Raw genomic sequence first — 19,659 nt, 5'->3', positions numbered from 1 at the left:
AGACTCACGGAACGCTCCGGCCCCAACGCAACATGGCGCGGGGATTCTGGGGCCGGAAGCGCAACAAAGTAGGGGGGGGGGGGGGGGGGGGGGGGGGAGAGGTCAATGATTTTCTAAACTTTCTTTCTTATTCATGGAATATTTTCTACATTACAACAGTGACTACACTTCAAACATACTCCATTGGTTGTAAGGTGTTTTGGGATATTGGGCAGATATGAAAGGCACTAAGTGAATAAAGGATTATTTTTGGGAACATGCCGTTAACATCTTCAGCACAGTAAACATTGTGAGATTCAATCAAGTTCTACTGTCGCAAAATATCCACAATAAACTGCCTTGGATCAGAGAGAGAGATGGTCACTCTTTCCCTCTACTGAACCTTAATCCCAATCAACATTCCCTTAACTTTGCCTAAAGATTCTGGGCAGGATTCTCCCATCCCACGGCAGAGTGTCCACGCTGTCATAAATGCCGTCACGTTTTACGACGGCGTGAACGGGCCGCTGCCAGGAGTAATTCTGGCCCCTACAGGGTGCCAGCACGGCCCTGGAGTGGTTCGCACCGCTCCAGCTGCCGATCCTGGCGCGAACTGCGCGCCACAGGATCCGCACATGCGCAGTGGCACCGGCGCCAATGCTCGTATGCATAGTGGCCCTCTTCAATGCGCCGGCCCGGACGCAACATGGCACAGGTGTACAAGGGCCGGCGCATATGAAAAGAGGCCGGGGGACTGAGATACCAGCCCGCCGATCCGTGGGCCCCAATCACGGGCCAGGCCGCATTGGAGGCCCCCCTGGGGTCGGAGCCCCCCTCACCCCCACCCCCCCACCCCACCCCACACCCCCACAGGCCGCCACCCGACCCTTGCACCAAAGTTTCCGCCGGTTGTGAGCAGGTGTGGGCGGCACTGGTGGGACTCATTTTTTTTTTCACGGCTGCTGGGCCCATCCGGGCCGGGGAATCGGCGGGCCAGCCGCATAGAGCGGCCCGCGACTGGCGCTGCGGCAACCATGCCGGCGCCAATGGTGCTGATTCTCCGCTCTGCGGAGAATCGCGTGCCGCCGTCCGGGAGCGTGGCCCGGTCACGGGGATTCTCCTGCCCTGCCCAGGGCTGGGAGAATCCCACCCTCTGTGTTCCTGAGAGAACCCTTCGTGCTGAGTTCATTCCTGTTACATTTTGACAGATTGCATTTTGCATGGAGAAATAAAATTCTCCATCAACTTCAGTCACAGGGAACTAAAGTGAAGAGGCAGTTTGTAGTTAAAAGCAACAATTTGCATTAACAGGCTACGGTCTGAGTGGTCCTTTCTGCTGCAGCTTACAGCACATTTAACGGCACGTTTCTGTGATTTGAATGTGCTTTAATTGTCTAATTTTCGCAACATCTCTGTGTAGGAAAATTTCAGGAGAAAATTTGATTTTAATCAATTCAATTTACTTCAAGATTCTCAATCCAAAAATGTGATTCAGAGAAAACGGCCCCTCATTTTAGCAATTTTGTAAAATGACATACATTAAACGTTAATCAGTGATCTTTCTATCTCCAATCTTGCACAAAATGGAGATAATTTATCTTTTCTTTCCTAAATTTTAGAATAATAAGTATTGCAGACAGTATTGTTCATCACAGGAACGATGTGATTGTACTGGAGACATTGCAGATGAAGATGTTGCCAAGGCTAGAGAATTTGAACTATGAGGAATGATTGGATAGGCCGGTGATGTTTTTCTGGGAAAAGGAGGCCGAGGGATGATTTCATTGAGATGTATAAAATTACGAGGGGCTGAGATAGGGCCACAGTATATTGGGTTGGGTGTGTGGTGGTGACAGGGTTCAGGGGGAGGAAGTAAGCCCCCTCCCCCCCACACTGGGCAGCCTGAGGTTGCTGAATCTAGGCAGGAAGGGATGGCTTGTAAATCTGCACAATGCTGGCACCCTGATCTGGTGCTGGGAGGCCACCACCAGGCAGCTACATTGCCCACTGCCGGCTATGAAGGCTGACTGAAAAACCCTAGTTGGCCACCGACATAGGAATTAGTAAGATAGCTACTGCGTCCATCAGGTAACCTGGTTACCAACATCATAACCCACATCCATTCCTCGCCAATCCTGGCTCTGTGAAATTAGGCTGGTGGTGGCATGGACATGGAGAATTGGTTAGATTTAGCATCCTCTGCCCTGATCCTGCCCCCATCTGGGCTTAATAATCCAGCTCAAAATCTCAGGTTGATAGGCATCCTGTGTCTAATCAACTCGTGTCGGAAAAGGCATCTGTAGAGGATTTACCACGGAAACCTCGTGTCGAGTGGGACAAATAAGCTTGGATTTAGCAGATACACAGTCTGCAGTTGAATAGTCTTGAAATTTTGCCTTGGACAAGAAAAATGCCACTTGGGCAAGGTACTGTAGGGTGTCTAGGGCCCATGATACAGTCTTCCCACCGCAACAGAAGTGGCAAGCCAGCCAAAGGTGACTTTGGCGGCACCGGACAATCCCACCGACTGTCGGAACGGGAAAATCCTGCACCTTCGTAAATGGAGGAATGGAGGAAATTTGGTGAAAAATGGTGAGAAGACATGTTTAAAAGAAAGAGCTGAAGGCAACCCCCAGCAATTGTTCACCAGCCCGGTTTTGAGGCCTTCACTTCCCATAGCACCATTTGAGTTCAGGATTTAGGAAATCGCACATACTTCAATGCAGTTGCCACTGCCAAAACCATGAAATAAATGTCTATAAATAATTACTGAATATTCTGTCCAATCAACTGTCACTCAATCTGATGGATAAATCTGGGAAATTGCAGCCTGTTTCTCAAGCGTAAAACATGTTTTAGAACTGACTGAATAATAAGTTATATTAGTACAAATACTTTTCAGGAAAGATCTTTGCCTGCAGCCAGATTTCTTTCTCCAGTAAGACACCCCAATGTCTCTTGAGACAACGTTACAATAAGAGATGGTGGCAGCAGTGACTATACCCACACAGAAGCAGTAAGAAAGGGCAGGAAGAAGCCTGAATAAAAGGCCAGCAGCAGAGAGCATCAGGTGAAGGACTTCAAGGCCAACCAGTAGACAGAACAGATAGGGGAACCACAATGACAGTCCACAGATGAGCTTGGAAACCAGCCTAGGAAACAGGAACCTCGACCCAGGGTGGAGCAAGGATTTCTAACCTACCTCTTGATGTAGGAGCGGTTTCAAGACTGTGTATTGAGTCAGCTTCCACATGGGGTTATTCCCTGTGGCTTAGCTTGGTACAGAGAGAAACAAACACGACAACCTGGACAAGATGGCTTATTTAATCAAGCTTGTTATGTTGACACGGAGAACAGACTGGATATCTGCCAAGACCTGTTCGGCCAAAGACCAGAACGCAGTACAAAATATTAATAGCCCACCCCAGTTGGCTGCAATGCAATCCCTGAAGCTGCTACTTTCAAACTTATCCACTAGAATTGCAAGCAGTGTTTAAACATCACCCAACAGAATCGCAAGCAGCGCATGATTGATCCTCATCCTGACAGCTGTGTACAATCCCAGCAGCCTGTGCTGACTGTTTGTGAGAAACAGAACAAAAGAACCAGCACCCTGAATTGTTTCACAAAGACAAGGGGTGGGATTCTTCCGTACCCGGCGGGGCGGGGGGTCTCAGCGGGATGGAGTAGCGGGAAGTACTCCGGCATCGGGCTGCCCCAAAGGTGCGGAATCCTCCCGCCGGCTGGCGTGGAAGGCCTTTGGCACCGAGCCAGCCGGGGCTGAAGGGACTCCGCCGGCCGGCTCGAGTCCGCGCATGCGCAGGAGCGTCAGCATCTGCTGATGTCATCCCGTGCATGTGCAGAGGGATTCACCTTAGCGCCGGCCATTGCAGAGGCTTACACAGCCAATGCATAGGAATAGAGTGGCCCCACGGCAGAGGCCCGCCCGCGGATCGCTGGGCCCCGACCACGGGCCAGGCCACTGTGGGGGCACTTCCCGGGGCCAGATCTCCCCACGACCCCCCAAAAACCCCGGAGCCCACCGTGCCGGCAGGTCTCACCGTGCCGGCAGGTCCCACCGGTAAGGGACCACCTCCAATCTACGCCAGCGGGACCGGCATAGAACGTGCGGGACTTCGGCCCATTGTGCGCCGGAGAGTCGCCGGGGGGGGGGGGCGCTGCCAGCGGTCGCTGACCGGCAGGGCTCAATTCCCGTCCCCGCCAATTCTCCGGCGCCGGAGAATTCGGCAGCCGGCGGGGGCGGGATTCACGTTGCCCCCTGCCGATTCTCCGACCCGGCAGGGGGTCGGAGAATCCCGCCCAAGATGTCAGGCGTAATGTCCTTTTGGTCAAGTTAGCTATCCTAAATCCCATTTGATTACTTATTACTGCTATGTCCTAAAAATACATTTTTAATGGTTAATAATGATTACTCAGTCCTATAATTCATCTCAGTCCGTAATAAAATAACTTATATAAAACTACTCTAGTGGCATGCTAACTATTCAGTGTTAAGAGGTATCATCGCTGAACCCCCCCCCCCCCCCCCCCCCCCCCCTTTACCTCTCACAGAATTATTCCAGAGAGGTGATGGCCCAGACAGGCTGAGCAATGGTAAAACTGGAGAAGATGTTTAACTGATCATCACAATGTTTTGGGTCTTGCGGGCAAGAAAAATGAGGATCAGGTTAACACCTTGTTGTACACTGTCGGTAACATCGCAGATGATCTGTTGGCCAGGAAGGGGGTGAATGAGGAGACAACCTCCTATGAAGATGGGAGCAAAACTGAAAGTATCATTGTGGCAGCAACTGGTGAAATCTGCTGAAATGCGCCAATTCTCATTTTGCAATGTCCCTGCTGTGGTGGGATGAAGGTTCACAAGGATGAAGAATGTCCACATGAAGTACCGAATGCCATGGGGTGGCAAGGTAGCTCATTTTAAAGCAGTATGTTATTCAAAAAAGTTGTGGTTGTAAAACAAAAAGCAATGTATCTTCATAGAAGCTCTACACAAGAAATACAGGAACCAGACAACCAGGAAATCACCTTCCATGAGGAAATAGAAAAAAATAAAAGCCAATACTGGAGCACTAACATGGACGCCAATGGACATCATACAGAATTCAAATCGGATACAAGAGCGGGAGTCTCAGTTTTAAAGATACTCTGGAACTTTCATCAATTCAACTCCAAGGTCCAAGAGGAATCAAACTAAATGTCAAAAGTCAACTTGGTGCAACATTAAAATACAAAAATAGAAAAATCCCAGAGACACTCTGGGTGCGATTCTCTTGCCTCCTCGCAGCATGTTTTTGCCGGTGGGAGACAGCCCATTGTTGGCGGTTGGCGGAATCTTCTGGTCCTGCCACTGTCAATGGGATTTCCCATTGAATCCACCTCATACCACCGGGAAACCTGTCGCAGGAATGTGCCGACAGCGGCACCGGAGGTTCCTACGGACGTGAGCAACCGGAAGGTCTCGCCTTATATTTCATTCAGAACCAGGAATGCTCTTAGTTGAGTAGAAGTACCTGTATAGGTTCAAACCTAATTCTCAAAGTAGGAAAAGTCAACGAGCAAGGGGATGAAACTTTCATTGAGGAAATCGAGAAGACGAGGCTTCACTCAAAACATGCCAGCAACAACGTGGAAGTTGCAAGAATTTCGAGAGTCTCAAAGATGAGATGGAGAATGTCAATTCACACTTACTGCCTGAATGGATGACCACAGTATATTCTTAGTAACTGCATCCTGAGGAAGTACTTTGAACAATGTAGCCACATTAGCATCATAGACGACCTGTTGGCCTATAATGAGCCATGGTACCATGAACTCCCTGCCTGTAAGGCCCCCGGAAGATTCACCCAAGGACATCTTTGCATTTCCAAGTGTCGGGTCAGGGCACAATAGTCCATATAGTGGCCAAGTATTTCAGCTCTGCCTGGTCTCCAACGGCACCACCTGTACCATTCACAGGGGCGAAAAGAGCCACCTCTGTCCTTTTTCCCAAACATGCCAAGGGAACGCCTTGGTATGGAGCCATTCAAATTTGAAGAAGAAGTGTTTCTCATCGGGGTGGATTATTATTCCCATTAGATAGAGGTGCAAAAGCTGCATGACCACCTCTCCAAAGATGTGCAGGTAAGGTGGGGTTGCAAGGATAGGGCAGAGTAGTGGGCCTAGGTAGGGTGCTCTTTCAGAGGGTCAGTGCAGACTCTTCTGCACTGTCAGAATTCTATGGAAGATTCTATAAACTCTCTGAAGAGGACCTTTTCCACACACGGGACTCTGGACTTTGTTGCCTGACAATGGGTCACAATTTGCCAATGAGTGTTTCCAGTCCATAGCAGCATTTGTTTACATGCAAGTCTGCCAAGGTACCCTCAGGACATTGGAGTAGCTGAGAGAGGGGTACGTACCATTAAAGACCTACTCAGAAAAAATGAAGCCTTTGAGCTCGCCCTGCACTATACTGTTCCCCAATAGTTTCATCACATGCGATGTACCTTCTCCCCATGTCTGTGTGGGTTTCCTCCGGGTGCTCTGGTTTCCTCCCACAACCAAAGGTGTGCAGCTTAGGTGGATTGTCCATGATCAATTGCCTCTGAGTGTCCAAAGTATTCGGTGAGGTTACAAGGTTATGGGGATGGGGTGGGGGTGTGGCCCTAGGTGGGGTACTCTTTCGTAGGATCGGTGCAGACTAAATGGGCTGAATGGCCTCCTTCTGCACGGTAGGAATTCTATACCTGTGTTCTATGGCCTAATAACAGAGGTTTTCAGATAATCCATCAGTTACTTAGCCTGAAAGGAAGAGAAAACTCTTCACTCGGAAGGCTATGAACCTTCAGAATTTTCTGACTCATAGAACAGTGAATACGCAATTGATGAGTGTATTCAATATGAAGATTAACAGATTATTGAGCATTCAATGCATCATGGGATGTGAGGTAAGGTGGGGAATTGGAGCTGATGGATATAGTCATGATTGGTTTGAATGTCTGAACAGGCACAGGGACCACACGGCCTACTCCTCTTCCTGTTTCTTATTTATGTCGAAAGGCTGGTCAGAAATTATTTGTATTTTTAATTGTATTCTTTTTGATGTTGCGTTTGTAATTTCTTGACTTTCTTCTTTGGCAGAACATGTTTGAGAATAAGCCCTCCCTCCCGGAATATAAAGTGGCGTCCATCCAGAAATCCCGCTTCATCCTCATGCACTACAGCATGTTCAAGGCCGGATGGGACTGGCTCATCTTACTGGCCACGTTTTACGTTGCTGTGACTGTCCCTTACAACGTTTGCTTCACAGAAAGCGACGATAGCTCCTCCACTTCTCGCAGCACGACTGTGAGCGACATTGCCGTGGAAATGCTTTTCATTTTCGGTAAGCTGGATCATTAGTCTGTCCGTCCTCCACCACAGGACACAACCGAGTGCAATTTCTTCAGGGAAAAATTTCTTCCAATTCAATTAGGAATTCAGAAGAAACCCAACGAGTGGCGAGAATGTGGAACTTGTTATCGTAGGGATTGTTTCAAGCGAATGGTGTAGATATATTCAAGGGCGCCTGAATAAATATAGGAGGGGCAAGGGAATGAAAGGTTATGCAGATGGATTTAGAGATGGAGGCACATGTGGTGCAGAAATGCCGCATTGGCTGGTTGGGCAAATTGGCCTCTTCCTGTGCTCTCTGTCCTCCGTGAACCTTGGACACTGACTTCCCTTCATGCTACACCGAGATAGATGTGCATTAGAAATGAAGGCTTTAATGTATCAGTGAAATAATGCAGTGACAAAAATTAGCTGCACAATGGTCTCACGTGACTTTAGCTATGGCATCAGGAGAAGCTATTTCAATTTGTCCCAATATTTGTGCGGTGTGTCCTGAATCAGGACCGTCAAAGTCTGAGATTATACCAAAGTGGAGGGGGGTGAATTTCCCCAGACAGAAAGTATCTCAAGTCTGATTCAATCAGTTTACTACCTGATTAATGCCATTGTCCAGGATTGCTGCCAAGCCAAAAAGATTTTTTTGCCAGTTTGGGGTGTAATGTACAATATAAATTACATAGAATTACATCGAATTTACAGTGCAGAAGGAGGCCATTCGGCCCATCGAGTCTGCACCGGCTCTTGGAAAGAGCACCCTACCCCCTACCCAAGGTCAACACCTCCACCCTATCCCCATAACTCAGTAACCCCACCCAACACTAAGGGCCATTTTGGACACTAATTGGCAATTTATCATGGCCAATCCACCTAACCCGCACATCTTTGGACTGTGGGAGGAAACCGGAGCACCCGGAGGAAACCCACGCACACACGGGGAGGATGTGCAGACTCCGCACAGACAGTGACCCAAGCCGGAATCGAACCTGGGACCCTGGAGCTGTGAAGCGATTGTGCTATCCACAATGGTACCGCGCTGCCCATAAATGTGCTGTTACGTGATGGAAGGGGTGGGTTGGGGGAGGCGGGCCCACCTGTCACCATCCCACTCGATTAAATGCCAACCACCCCACCTCCAAATGCGCCACAGGGGGGATATTAAATTCCACTACCAACATTTGTATGATCTGTGCAACCCATGCCATCACCCAGTGGAACATCCCCTTTGAAAAGATGGGAACAGCATCATTTGTGATATGTAAACTCAGAATACGCATCTTTCAAACACCAGCTTTAGCTATGGGTTGAATTTGCTCAAATTTTATTGAACAGTTCCTAATACAAATGCCTCCTAATTGCTTATCTTGTCTATTTTATAATCCTCTCCGCCTCTTCTAATTATTTCTGTTTTGGATACTGGCTTCTGTTTCCGCCACTCATATCCAGCTGTATCCTTCACTTCCTTGGCCTGGACTCATCCTATTCTTTTCCCAGTACTTCTATTTCCCTAACCCTTCAATAAAATAGTTAATTAAAGGTTAATTGAAGAATTGGCAAAGGTTTCAACATACTGCGTAATCTTAGTAAATTCGCTGATGGTACTTGTAATAGTCAATAATACTTATAATATTCAATATTATAATATTAAAATAATAATAATAATAGCATAAACCAACTGCTGAATGATTACACTCTGGGCGAGATTCCCTGGCCTCCCTGTGACATGGCTCTCAGCAGTGGGAGGTGGTCCGCTGTTGGTTGACAGCGGGAACCTCTGGCCCCACCGCTGCCAATGGGATTTCCCATTGAATCCACGCCGCACTGCTGGGAAACCCGCAGTGAGGGTGCACTGCCGGCAGCACCGGATGATCCCACCGGTGTGAACAACCAGAAGATCTCACCTGATGTTGGCTTGCCGACCAATCAGCACCCTCTTCTCACAGTGTTAATTTGACAGTCTTGCATCTGTCCTGATGAGTGCAAAGCTAAAAGCTTTGACGGCATGTTTCTTTTGTCAGCATTGTTTGTAATGCCACCTGCATTTGTGTCATCAGCAAATTTGGATGATTTTCTATCTCATCATTTAAGCCATTAATAATTACAACAAATAATTGAGGTCTTAAAACAGATCCTTGTGGATAGATCCATTGGCCGGGATTCTCCGGTCGCCGATGCCGAAATCGCATTCGCCGATCGGCCGGAGAATCCCCGTTTACGCCGAAATCGGGGGCGGAGTCGGTTTTGCGAAGCTCCACCCCCTCGAAAATGGCATACTCGAAGAGTACACCGCACACCGTATGGACGGCCTCAGGCTATCACCTGAGGCCCTCCCCTGATGCTCCGCACCCGATGGGCCGAGTTCCCGACGGCGTGGGTCATTCACGCTGTTGTTTTTCGTGAACCCTGCATGGCGGCTGCGGACTGCGTCCAGTGTCGCCACAGTCGGGGGGGAGGGGAGCCGTTCCGCGGGTGGGGGGGGGGGGGGCTTTTGTGGGGGCTGGAGGCACTGGTGGGGGGTGGTCCAGGGGTGGCAAGGGTTGTTACTGGGGGACACTATGTGACAGGCTGGGTCTGCGTGCGTCCAGCGCCGTGTTGCACGGCACGGCCACTGCAGGCCACTGCCCTGCGCATGCGTGGCCATGGACCCGGCAATTCTCAGGCCATATCCACAGATAAAGCGGGGCCCCCGATCAGACGGAGGCTCGGTGCAGCTATTGCGCTGTTTCTTCTGGTGTAAAACGCCGCTGTTCCCACGTCGGTGTCAGCATTTAGTCTGCAAATCGAAAAATCCAGCCCAGGATCTCTATTACAGAATTTGCAAACATTACTTGTCCTCTCATCACCACTTCCAACGATGACTTTTTGCTGATGTTGAAAAGATGATGTTACTCTTGACGATTCAATCCAGCTACATATTACAAGTGGGCTTGCATGTGAGGCTAACTATGTTGCCTCCATTCCAACCATGGCTCAGAACAGTTAACTTAGAGAAGGCTACGATGGTTTAACTTTTATCCTGTGCCCCTAAAGTTAATGCTGTCTGCACTGCCTTCATCATCAGGGAACTGAAGCACCTTTTTACTCAATCTGCGACTAATTTCTTTAACATCGATGTTGTCTCGTGAGACTCGTTTTAACAAATTAATATGATTGCATCCTTAATTTGATCTGTATTGTGAATTTGAAACATGCCCTTTTTGACTCTGTAAACTTATTTTGTCTAATTATTCCTTAAAACAAAACACATTATGCCCAGTAATGGTTTGCAGAACTGTGCCTAAGGGGAAAAATAAATTATATTCAAATATGAAAAATTCTTTAAGACCGCGCCACCCACAATCTGCCACAGTTTGGTTGTCAAATTAATTTCCAGCTGATTTTTATTTCCTATTTTTGCTGTTTTGCCTGGGTTGGTGTGCTCGATTTGCATGGGCTAAGTGGTTAAAGGCTGTAGGTTGCAGCTGCCTGCGCCAGACAGGTAGATGTCATAGGTTCACTGCCCTGCCTCTGATTGCAACTATCAGTGAAAGTTGGCAAGGTTACTGGGTTTTGTTTTCTTTATCCTTTGATGGGATGTTGAAATTGCTGACAAGGCCAGCACCCATCCCTAATTGCCCTTGAACTGAATGGCATTAAGAGTCAGCTACATTGCTGTGGGCCTTGATTCATAAAAAGGCCAAACCAGGTAAGGATGGTAGATTTCCTTCCCTATCAGACATTCGTGAATCAGATGGGTTTTTCCAACAATCAATGGTAGTTATGATGGTCACCATTACTGAGGCTAACTTTGCATTTCGGGGCGAAATTCTCCGACCCCCAGCAGGGTCAGAGAATCGCCTGGGGGCACCTAAAATCCCGCCCCCGCCGTGGCAGAGATTCTCCGCCACCCGGGAAGTGGCGGGGGCAGGAATCTCGCCCCACCGATCGGAGAGGCCCCTGCGGCGATTCTCCGGCCCGGATGGGCCGAGGTCCCGCCGCTGGGAGGCCTCTCCCGCCGCCGAGGTTCAAACCACCTCTGGAACGGCGGGCTCAGCGGCGCGAGCAGGCCCCCGGGGTCCTGGGGGGGCGGTGGGCGATCGGACCCCGGGTGGTGCCCCCACGGTGGCCTGGCCCGTGATCGGGGCCCCCCGATCAGGGGCCGGGCCAGTGCCCTGGGTGCACTATGTTCTTCCGCGCCCGCCACGGCCTCCACCATGGCGGAGGCGGAAGGGAACACCACATCGCGCATGCGCCGGCAGTGACGTCAGCGGCCAGCTGCCGCTGACGTCACTGCCGGCGCATGCGCCGACCGGCGAAAGCCTTTCGGCCAGCCCTGCTACCGACGGCGCCGGGTGTTTACGCCAGTCTTCTGGTGCAAACCGCTCCGGCGCGGGGCTGGCCCCCAAAGGTGGGGAGAATTCCAGATTACTAGTCCCTGACATTACTATTAGGCACCATCTTTTCTATGATGTGGGGTGCACTGGACAAATATTCATTTTCCGCACCTCACTGTTGCCCTTCACATGTGAAGGTGCTGGCACATACTCAAATACGGTTCTGTTGTGTCTACCACACTGTTGCTTCACCTGAGGGGCTAATCTTCACATCTCTCCAAAGACAGGATAACATCTTGGCTCATCCAACATCAACCTACATGGTTTTCCAGCATAGGTTAATGAATAATAGTGAGGAGTGGGAAATGGACTCATAGAGGCCTACAGCGCAGAAAAGGCCTTCGGCCCTTTGCTTCTCGCTGGTCACAAAACAACCACTTCAGTATTTTAATCCCATTTTCCAGCACTGTGTCTGCCTTGGCTTCACAAGTGCACATCTAAATACTTCTTAAAAGTTATGAGGGTCTCTGGCTCCACCGCCCTTTCAGGCAATGGGTTCTATACTCACACCACCTTCTGGGAGAAAAAGGTTTCCCTCACATCCCCTCTAACCATCCACCCCCTTACCTTAAATCTATGCCCCTGGTTATTGATCCCTCCACCAAGTTGGAAAGTTTCTTCATGTCTCCTTTGTCTATGACCCTCATAATTTTATACATCCCTTCTCAGTCCTCCCTGCTCCAACGAAAACGACCCCAGTCTATTCCAAGTTCTCTTCTGAGGCACTCTCAATTACGACGCGAGAGCGGTAATCAAAGGCTTTAATATACAGAGAACAGGACAGCATTCGAGAGAAGTGTGCTCGCCACATGGAGCTTTATCCTATATACTGTTTCCTGGGGGCGTAGCCAGAGGCGGAGTCCCCCAGGGTTCCAAGCCTCTTAAAGGGGCAAGGTATTAAAGGTAAATACCGTTCATCACATCTTCATAACTAAAACACTCCAGTCCAGGCAATATTCTGGTAAATCTCCTCTGCATCATTTCCAGTGCTATCACAACCCTCCTATAACATGGATTCCAGAACTGCACACAATGCACTCGCTGTGGTCGAACCAATGTTTTATACAGTACCAGCATAACCTCCCTGCTCTAAAACGCAATGCCTCGGCTAATAAGTGCATGTACATGATATGCCTTCCTGACCATTGCATCTACCTGCCATGCTACCTTAAGGGGCCAATGTATATGCACACTATGATCCCTCTGATCCAAATAATAATAATCTTTATTAATGTCACAAGTAGGCTTGCATTAACACTGCAATGAAGTTACGGTGAAAATCCCCTAGTCGCCACACTGCGGCGCCTGTTCGGGTACACTGAGGGAGAATTCAGAATGTCCAATTCACCTAACAAGCACGTCTTTCAGGACTTGTGGGAGGAAACCGGCACACCTGCAAGAAACCCACACAGACACGGCGGAGAACTTGCAGACCCTGCACAGATAGTGACCAAAGCCAGAAATCAAACCCGAGTCTTCCCAGGGTCCTGCCGTTTATCATGTATTCCCTTGCCTTGTTTGTCCCGCCCAAGTGCATCACCTCATACTTTTCTGGATTCAGTTCCATTTGCCATTGATCAGTCCATCTGACCAGCCCGTCTATACCCTCCTGTAATCTACGGCTACCCTACTCACTAATAATTTACCGCCCCACCAATTTTCGTATCATCCGCGAACCTACTGATCAACCCTCCATGTCTAACCTCCATTCATGTCTAAATCTGGCTGTTTCAGCTCTTGCCCCAAAGTCCAGTGTTACTGTGCTTAATTGTAGATTAATGAACAAAGGACAGATCAGGAACTTCCCAAGATTTTCCTGGCCTGGATGATACCACACTTCCTTATGCACATACTAACGTGAGATAACAAAAGGGAAGTAATATATCCACAGGGGTGAAATTGCTTTTTTATTCTGCACTTTAAAAATGTCAGCAGGGAAGTGCATTGTTCCGTTCAGTCACTTGCTCGTTTGATGGCTTGTTTTACCCTTTTTCTTTATAATGCTGATTTCTCTGTCTCTTTATCCGACAGATATTATTCTGAACTTTCGCACAACTTATGTCAGTCAGTCAGGCCAAGTGGTATATGACGCGCGATCCATCTGCATCCATTACGGAACCACATGGTTTATTGTGGATCTAATAGCCGCGCTGCCATTTGATCTTCTTTATGCCTTTAACATCACTGTGGTAAGTGTACGTTTAACATCATTTCCCTCTTAACGGGGGCATGCCATTCTGCAGGATGCTGATCCTCAAGGATTTACTCAGTCCTGAAATGAAGGACGACGATCTTTATGAATGGATGAAGTTAAGCTTGATGACTTCTTCATCCCATTTTAGGTGTCAGTCTAAGTTGATAGCACTCTCGCCTGAGTCAGCAGGTTAAGGGATCAAGTCCCACTCCACAACTTGAGCACAAAAATGAAGGTTGATACTCCAGTGTGCTGCACTGTCAAAGGCACTGGGTGGGTTTCTCCGTCCCGCTGCACCAGGATTCTGGTGCGGCACGCTGTCGGGATTCTCCGTTTCGCCGGCTGGTCAATAGGGTTTGCCATTGTGGGACAGCGCCACGCCGTCAGGAAACCGCCGTACTGCCGGCAAAACGGAGAATCCCGAAGGCGGCAAATTCAGCCCACTGTCTTTCAGATGAAATTGTTAAACCGAGACCCTGTCTGCCCTCACAGGTGAACGTATTTTGAAGAAGAGCAGGGATATTATCCCTGGTCTCCTGACCGACATTTATCCCTCAATCAACATCACCAAAACGGATTACCCACCTAGTAGCCAAATTATTGCTTGCGAAGCTTGCTGTGTGCAAAAGGCTGCCGGGTTTTCTGTATCCCAACAGTGATGACACTTTACAAGCACTTCATTGGCGGTAAAATGCTTTGGGATGTTCTGTCGCCTTGAAAGGTGCGACATAAATGCAAGTTTCTTTGCAGCGTATCTATGTTTTACACACCAGTCCTTTCAGATTTTTACCCTCTTGGACGGGAGGGAGGACAGGAGTGAAAATAGAGACAGCAGGCAGGAACAGCATAGAAACATTGTACATAGTTCCCAGGAGCAGGAACCTTTTCTGCATAATATTAATGATTTCACTGCCCACGCATGTATAACTCAAAATGATGATCCACTTGTGAAATAACAGTCAGTAGCTACATCAGGCACTGTTCAAGAAATCATATCAAGACATGTTTAGGATTGGACCATCTTGGCATGATGACAGCAATAATAATGAACTCTACATGAGTGGGAGAACATCGTGATCCATTTCGGACTGTTAGACTTCTATTCAACTGTGCAGTGCTCCTTGCGCCCAGTGAGAAACACTCTGCTTATTAAATTCCTCTAAATTAAAAAAAATGTTCTATAATGTTTCAGGTTTTGCCAAATCTACTGACTTATGGAAAGCTATTTCTTTTCATTAATCAAACCTGATTTTGTGTGATTCATGTGAACCTCTGGCAATTGATACCCAATTGGATTACTTCAGTAATTAGATGATGGAAGTCGCTGTTATGAATCCAATATGTTAGGCAGAGAAATGTATGATAGCACATTTTCTCGAGATTAATTCTGCAACCACTTTTAAACAGATAGGCCTGCGTCGTTTTTCAATGTTCACCGAGGCCCAGGACCTATTTAGCAAGTTTCTGTATTCTGACAACAAATTTGAATAAATAAAGACTTGGGTTATTTTAACATTAGGCCGTAAAGATGAAGCATCAAATCAGCAAATGCTAAAAATGGCTTCATAGAGATCATAGAATTTACAGTGCAGAAGGAGGTGACAGAGACCAGGGGCTGGATTCTCCACTGTTGCAATTCTCTGTTTCGCCGGCAGCCCGGGGACTTCCCAACAGCGTGAGGCTGCCCACAGTGGGAAACCCCATTGGCCGGCTGACGAGACGGAGTATCCTGAAGCCTGCTGCGGGGGGACGGAGAATCCCACCCCAGGATTTTCTTCTGGGGTGGAAACCGAGAGCATCTTCAGTAAGTCTCAGGGAGGTCAGAGAACTTTATTTGAGCCCTTTTCGTGTGATTTTTGAAGGAAATTTGGGCTCAGGTTTGTTTTTATTGATGGGTTAAGTATCCCACATTAAAGGGATGTCCACTAGATACCGGACCAGGCAGCAGAAAACAAAATAATTGGCATTGAATTTGGAAGCCGAGTCTGGAACCAAAATGGCGGAAGCTGCTGCGGAATCAGGGTTCACTCCACTAACTCTTAAGATTTTGGTGGTGGAGCTTCAGAAATTACGCCGAGAGGTCTTGGGGACAATGAGAAAGCAATCTGAGGTGGCGATGTCCTTAATTCGAACGGCCTTGGCTAAGATGGACGAGGTGGTGAAGGTGCACGGTGTGGAGCTGACAGACGTAGAGGTAGCTGTGTCTAGGCAGTGACATCAGATCACCTCCCTGGAAGGGGCAATGGCACGGGCGGCGGCCAATAACAAAATATTAATGGCTAAGGTGGACGACATGGTAAGTCAGTCTCGTAGGGGCTGGTTTAGCACAGTGGGCTAAACAGCTGCCTTGCAATGCGGAACAATGCCAGCAGCGCGAGTGCAATTTCCGTACCGGCCTCCTCGAACAGGCACCAGAATGTGGCGACTAGGGGCTTTTCACAGTGACTTCATTGAAGCCTACTTGTGACAATAAGTGATTATTATTATTATTAGACAGACCTTGTGGGTGGTTGGATTGCCAAAAGGTCTGGAGGGCTCAAGCCTGACAAAGTTCATGGCGCAGTTGTTTTGGAAGCTGGTGGGGGAGGGGGAAATGGTGACGCCTCCCGAGTTCGATCGTGCCAATAGGTCATTGAGGCAGAAACTACCGTGTGCGATCACCGTGCGCTTCCACGGCTTTCAGGACAAAGAAAGAGTTTTACGGAAAACAAAGGATCATCGTGATTGTAGATGGGAGGGGCCGTGCAGTGAGAATTTATCAAGAGTTTGGTGCGGAGCTGGCCAAGAGGTGTGCAGCATTTAATAAGACTAAGGCTGGGTTGTATCACAGTTATGTTTGATTTAGTGTGGTTTACGGTGTACACCTCCATGTGACTTACAAAAATAGAGACTGGGCATAATCTACCGGCTGTGTCCTGCTCCCATTCGAGTGAAGATGCTGGGAGGAGCCTCCCGCGGGCTTCCCGAGAGCCAGTATTCCTCATGAGACTTAACCAGATCTGACAAGGCATTACGATCATGATCACACCCACAATCGGCGTGGCCAACCCTCACGGTGCCAGTGTGCCCAATTAGGTATGCTCACCCAGGATCTACCGGGCTCCTTGCATCTAACGGCTATTCTAGCCAGGCGCCATTCAGTGCTGGACCAGGTGTAATGGCACCCAGGGGTGGGTGGGGGGGGGGGTTCACCTGGGCCATCACGGCCCCTGGGTGGTCAGGGACAGTGTAGGGTGGCCCTTTCTCTGGACCGCAGACACCTTGGCAAGGTGCCTGGGTGGCAATGCAAAGCCAGCAGGAACACTGCCAGGGTGGCAAAGCCAGGTACCCAGGTGACTGCTTGGCATTGCCAAAGGTCAGGGCCTGGGGAGCCATGTCCATGAAAGAAGGGTGGAGGGGGAGTATGAAGGATGGGGGGGGGGGGCACAGGGCAGGTACTCAGGGGCCTCAAGAAGATTGGGGGGGTGAAGGATGGGGACGTTGGAAGGGGGTAAACGGAAAAGGGGTGTGGAAAGCTGGAAATAGGGAGGCAGGGAGCATAGCAGGGTGTCATCACTTTAGGGGGTGTGTGAAAATTCCCATGTGTGTGGGGGGTGCCATTGTCCATGGATGGGGGTGTAGGGAACCCAGAAGTCATCTTAGAGATCGGGGGACATTTTGACAATGGTGACCCAATCTCTGAGGTGCTGGTCTGGTCAGTGAGTTTAGCTCCTCAGTGATGAAAATAATTCCAAGTTTGGGCTTGACCAAGGAAAAACTCCCCAGGACACAAAAAGTGACAAAGGGCACAATTTTACAAAAAGTAATCGAAGTCCCAAACTGAGCACATGTAGCCACTTGTTTCCCAGCACGAACAGCACTGTTTTGTTATGCTCTTGACGTAGCATAAGCTGCTTCCTTGATGTGCACTCTGACAAAGGAAGGTTCAGACTTGGAGATAGCTTTAACACATTTATTGAACTGTTAACAATTCTCCGACTTGGATTTGACTCTCCTGTTAATCCTGCTATAGCTACTCAGACTGACGAACCAGTCTGCTACAATCCAGGTGGTGGGTGTGATGCGTTCAATCAACCCTGTGTACTTGCTAAGTGCCTCCACTGGAAAGAGGAAGATCATGTGTGTTGTGTCTTTTTATATGGGTTGGTGTAATGCCCTCATGTGGTTGTGTCACCTCTGTGTGTTTCTTGAATGCCCATTGGTCATGTCCTATCTTACTGGCCTATTGGTTGACTGTCTGTGTTATGTCTCTGGTGCTCCCTCTAGTGTCTATCTAGTCTATGTGTATTTACATTAGCCCCTTGTGTATTTACAGTGATGCATATCACCACCATTTAAAAATGATGTCCCAGCGTGACCCCCAACCTCCAATGTACCATGGGAGAGTCCCAAGCGAACCCGCCCCCCCCCCCCCCCCCCCCACATGCCCCCAACACCCGTGTAGGGCATCTCCGGCCCAATCGCCAGCACACCAAAATGCCATCTTGGCACCTTTGCAGTGCCAATCTGGCAACCTGGCAGTGCTCATGCCACCTGGGCAGCTTGGCAGTGCCACCTTGGCAGTTCCAGACTTGCACCCAGGAGAGTATCTGGGGTTTAACAGAAGCAAGGAGATTTTGCTTCCGTGTTGTGTTCGGCTTTGAAGGTGGTTATTAGAGGAGAGATCATTTCTTACGAGCGGACTAAATGGTCAATGGAAGGGTCTTGGGGAAAATTGATGTGCAGAGAGATCTGGGAGTTCATGTCCATTGTACCCTGAAGGTGGCAACGCAGGTTGATAGAGTGGTCAAGAAGGCATACAGCATGCTTGCCTTCATCGGACGGGGTATTGAGTACAAGAGTTGGCAGGTCATGTTACAGTTGTATAGGACTTTGGTTCAGCCACATTTGGAATACTGCGTGCAGTTCTGGTCGCCACATTACCAGAAGAATGTGGATGCCTTGGAGAGGGTGCAGAGAAGGTTCACCAGGATGTTGCCTGGTATAGAGGGTGCTAGCTATGAAGAAAGGTTGAGTAGATTAGGATTGTTTTCGTTGGAAAGACGGAAGTTGAGGGAGGACCTGGTTGAGGTCTACAAAATTATGAGAGGTATGGACAGGGTGGACAGCAACAAGCTTTTCCCAAGAGTGGGGGTGTCAGTTACAAGGGGTCATGATTTCAAGATGAGAGGGGGAAAGTTTAAGGGAGATGTGCGTGGAAAGTTTTTTACGCAGAGGGTGGTGGGTGCCTGGAACGCTTTACCAGCGGAGGTGGTAGAGGCGGGCACGATAGCATCATTTAAGAAGCATCTAGACAGGTATATGAATGGGCGGGAACAGAGGGAAGTAGACCTTGGAAAATAGGCGACAGGTTTAGATAAAGGATCTGGATCGGCGCAGGCTGGGAGGGCCGAAGGGCCTGTTCCTGTGCTGTAATTTTCTTTGTTCTTTGTACAAGGCTCATAAGGGTGGAGAGGTAGTGGTTGGTGGATGCCATCATGGAGGTGGATCACCGATATTCAGTTAATCAGACACCGGAGCTACTGGAAGTAAAAATAAATTGCAGTTGAAGTTTGAGCTGCTTCTGACAAATCGGGTGTTGTATCAACAGTGACGTTCAAGGGGGATTTTAATGAGCATGAGGAGAAGGCCAGTCGCTTCTTAGCGCACCAGCTGGGGCGCCAGGCAGCTTCTTGGGGAATAGAACATAGAACAGTACAGCACAGAACAGGCCCTTCGGCC

General features: G+C 48.9%; 1 protein-coding gene across 1 annotated transcript in view; it reads left to right on the top strand.

The window, feature by feature from the left end:
- Window positions 1-19,659, top strand: part of kcnh4b (potassium voltage-gated channel, subfamily H (eag-related), member 4b) — a 235,106-nt gene that overhangs the window by 115,195 nt on the left and 100,252 nt on the right. Inside the window, 2 exon segments of the mRNA XM_038779453.1 lie at window positions 7,123-7,366; window positions 13,776-13,933. Coding sequence (XP_038635381.1) covers window positions 7,123-7,366; window positions 13,776-13,933 — 402 coding nt within the window.

The sequence above is a fragment of the Scyliorhinus canicula genome, chromosome 19, assembly GCF_902713615.1.
Source record: "Scyliorhinus canicula chromosome 19, sScyCan1.1, whole genome shotgun sequence".
NCBI classification, from domain to species: domain Eukaryota; kingdom Metazoa; phylum Chordata; class Chondrichthyes; order Carcharhiniformes; family Scyliorhinidae; genus Scyliorhinus; species Scyliorhinus canicula.
The sequence above is the reverse complement of the archived record's forward strand: the minus strand, read 5'-3'. Positions and strand labels throughout refer to the sequence as shown.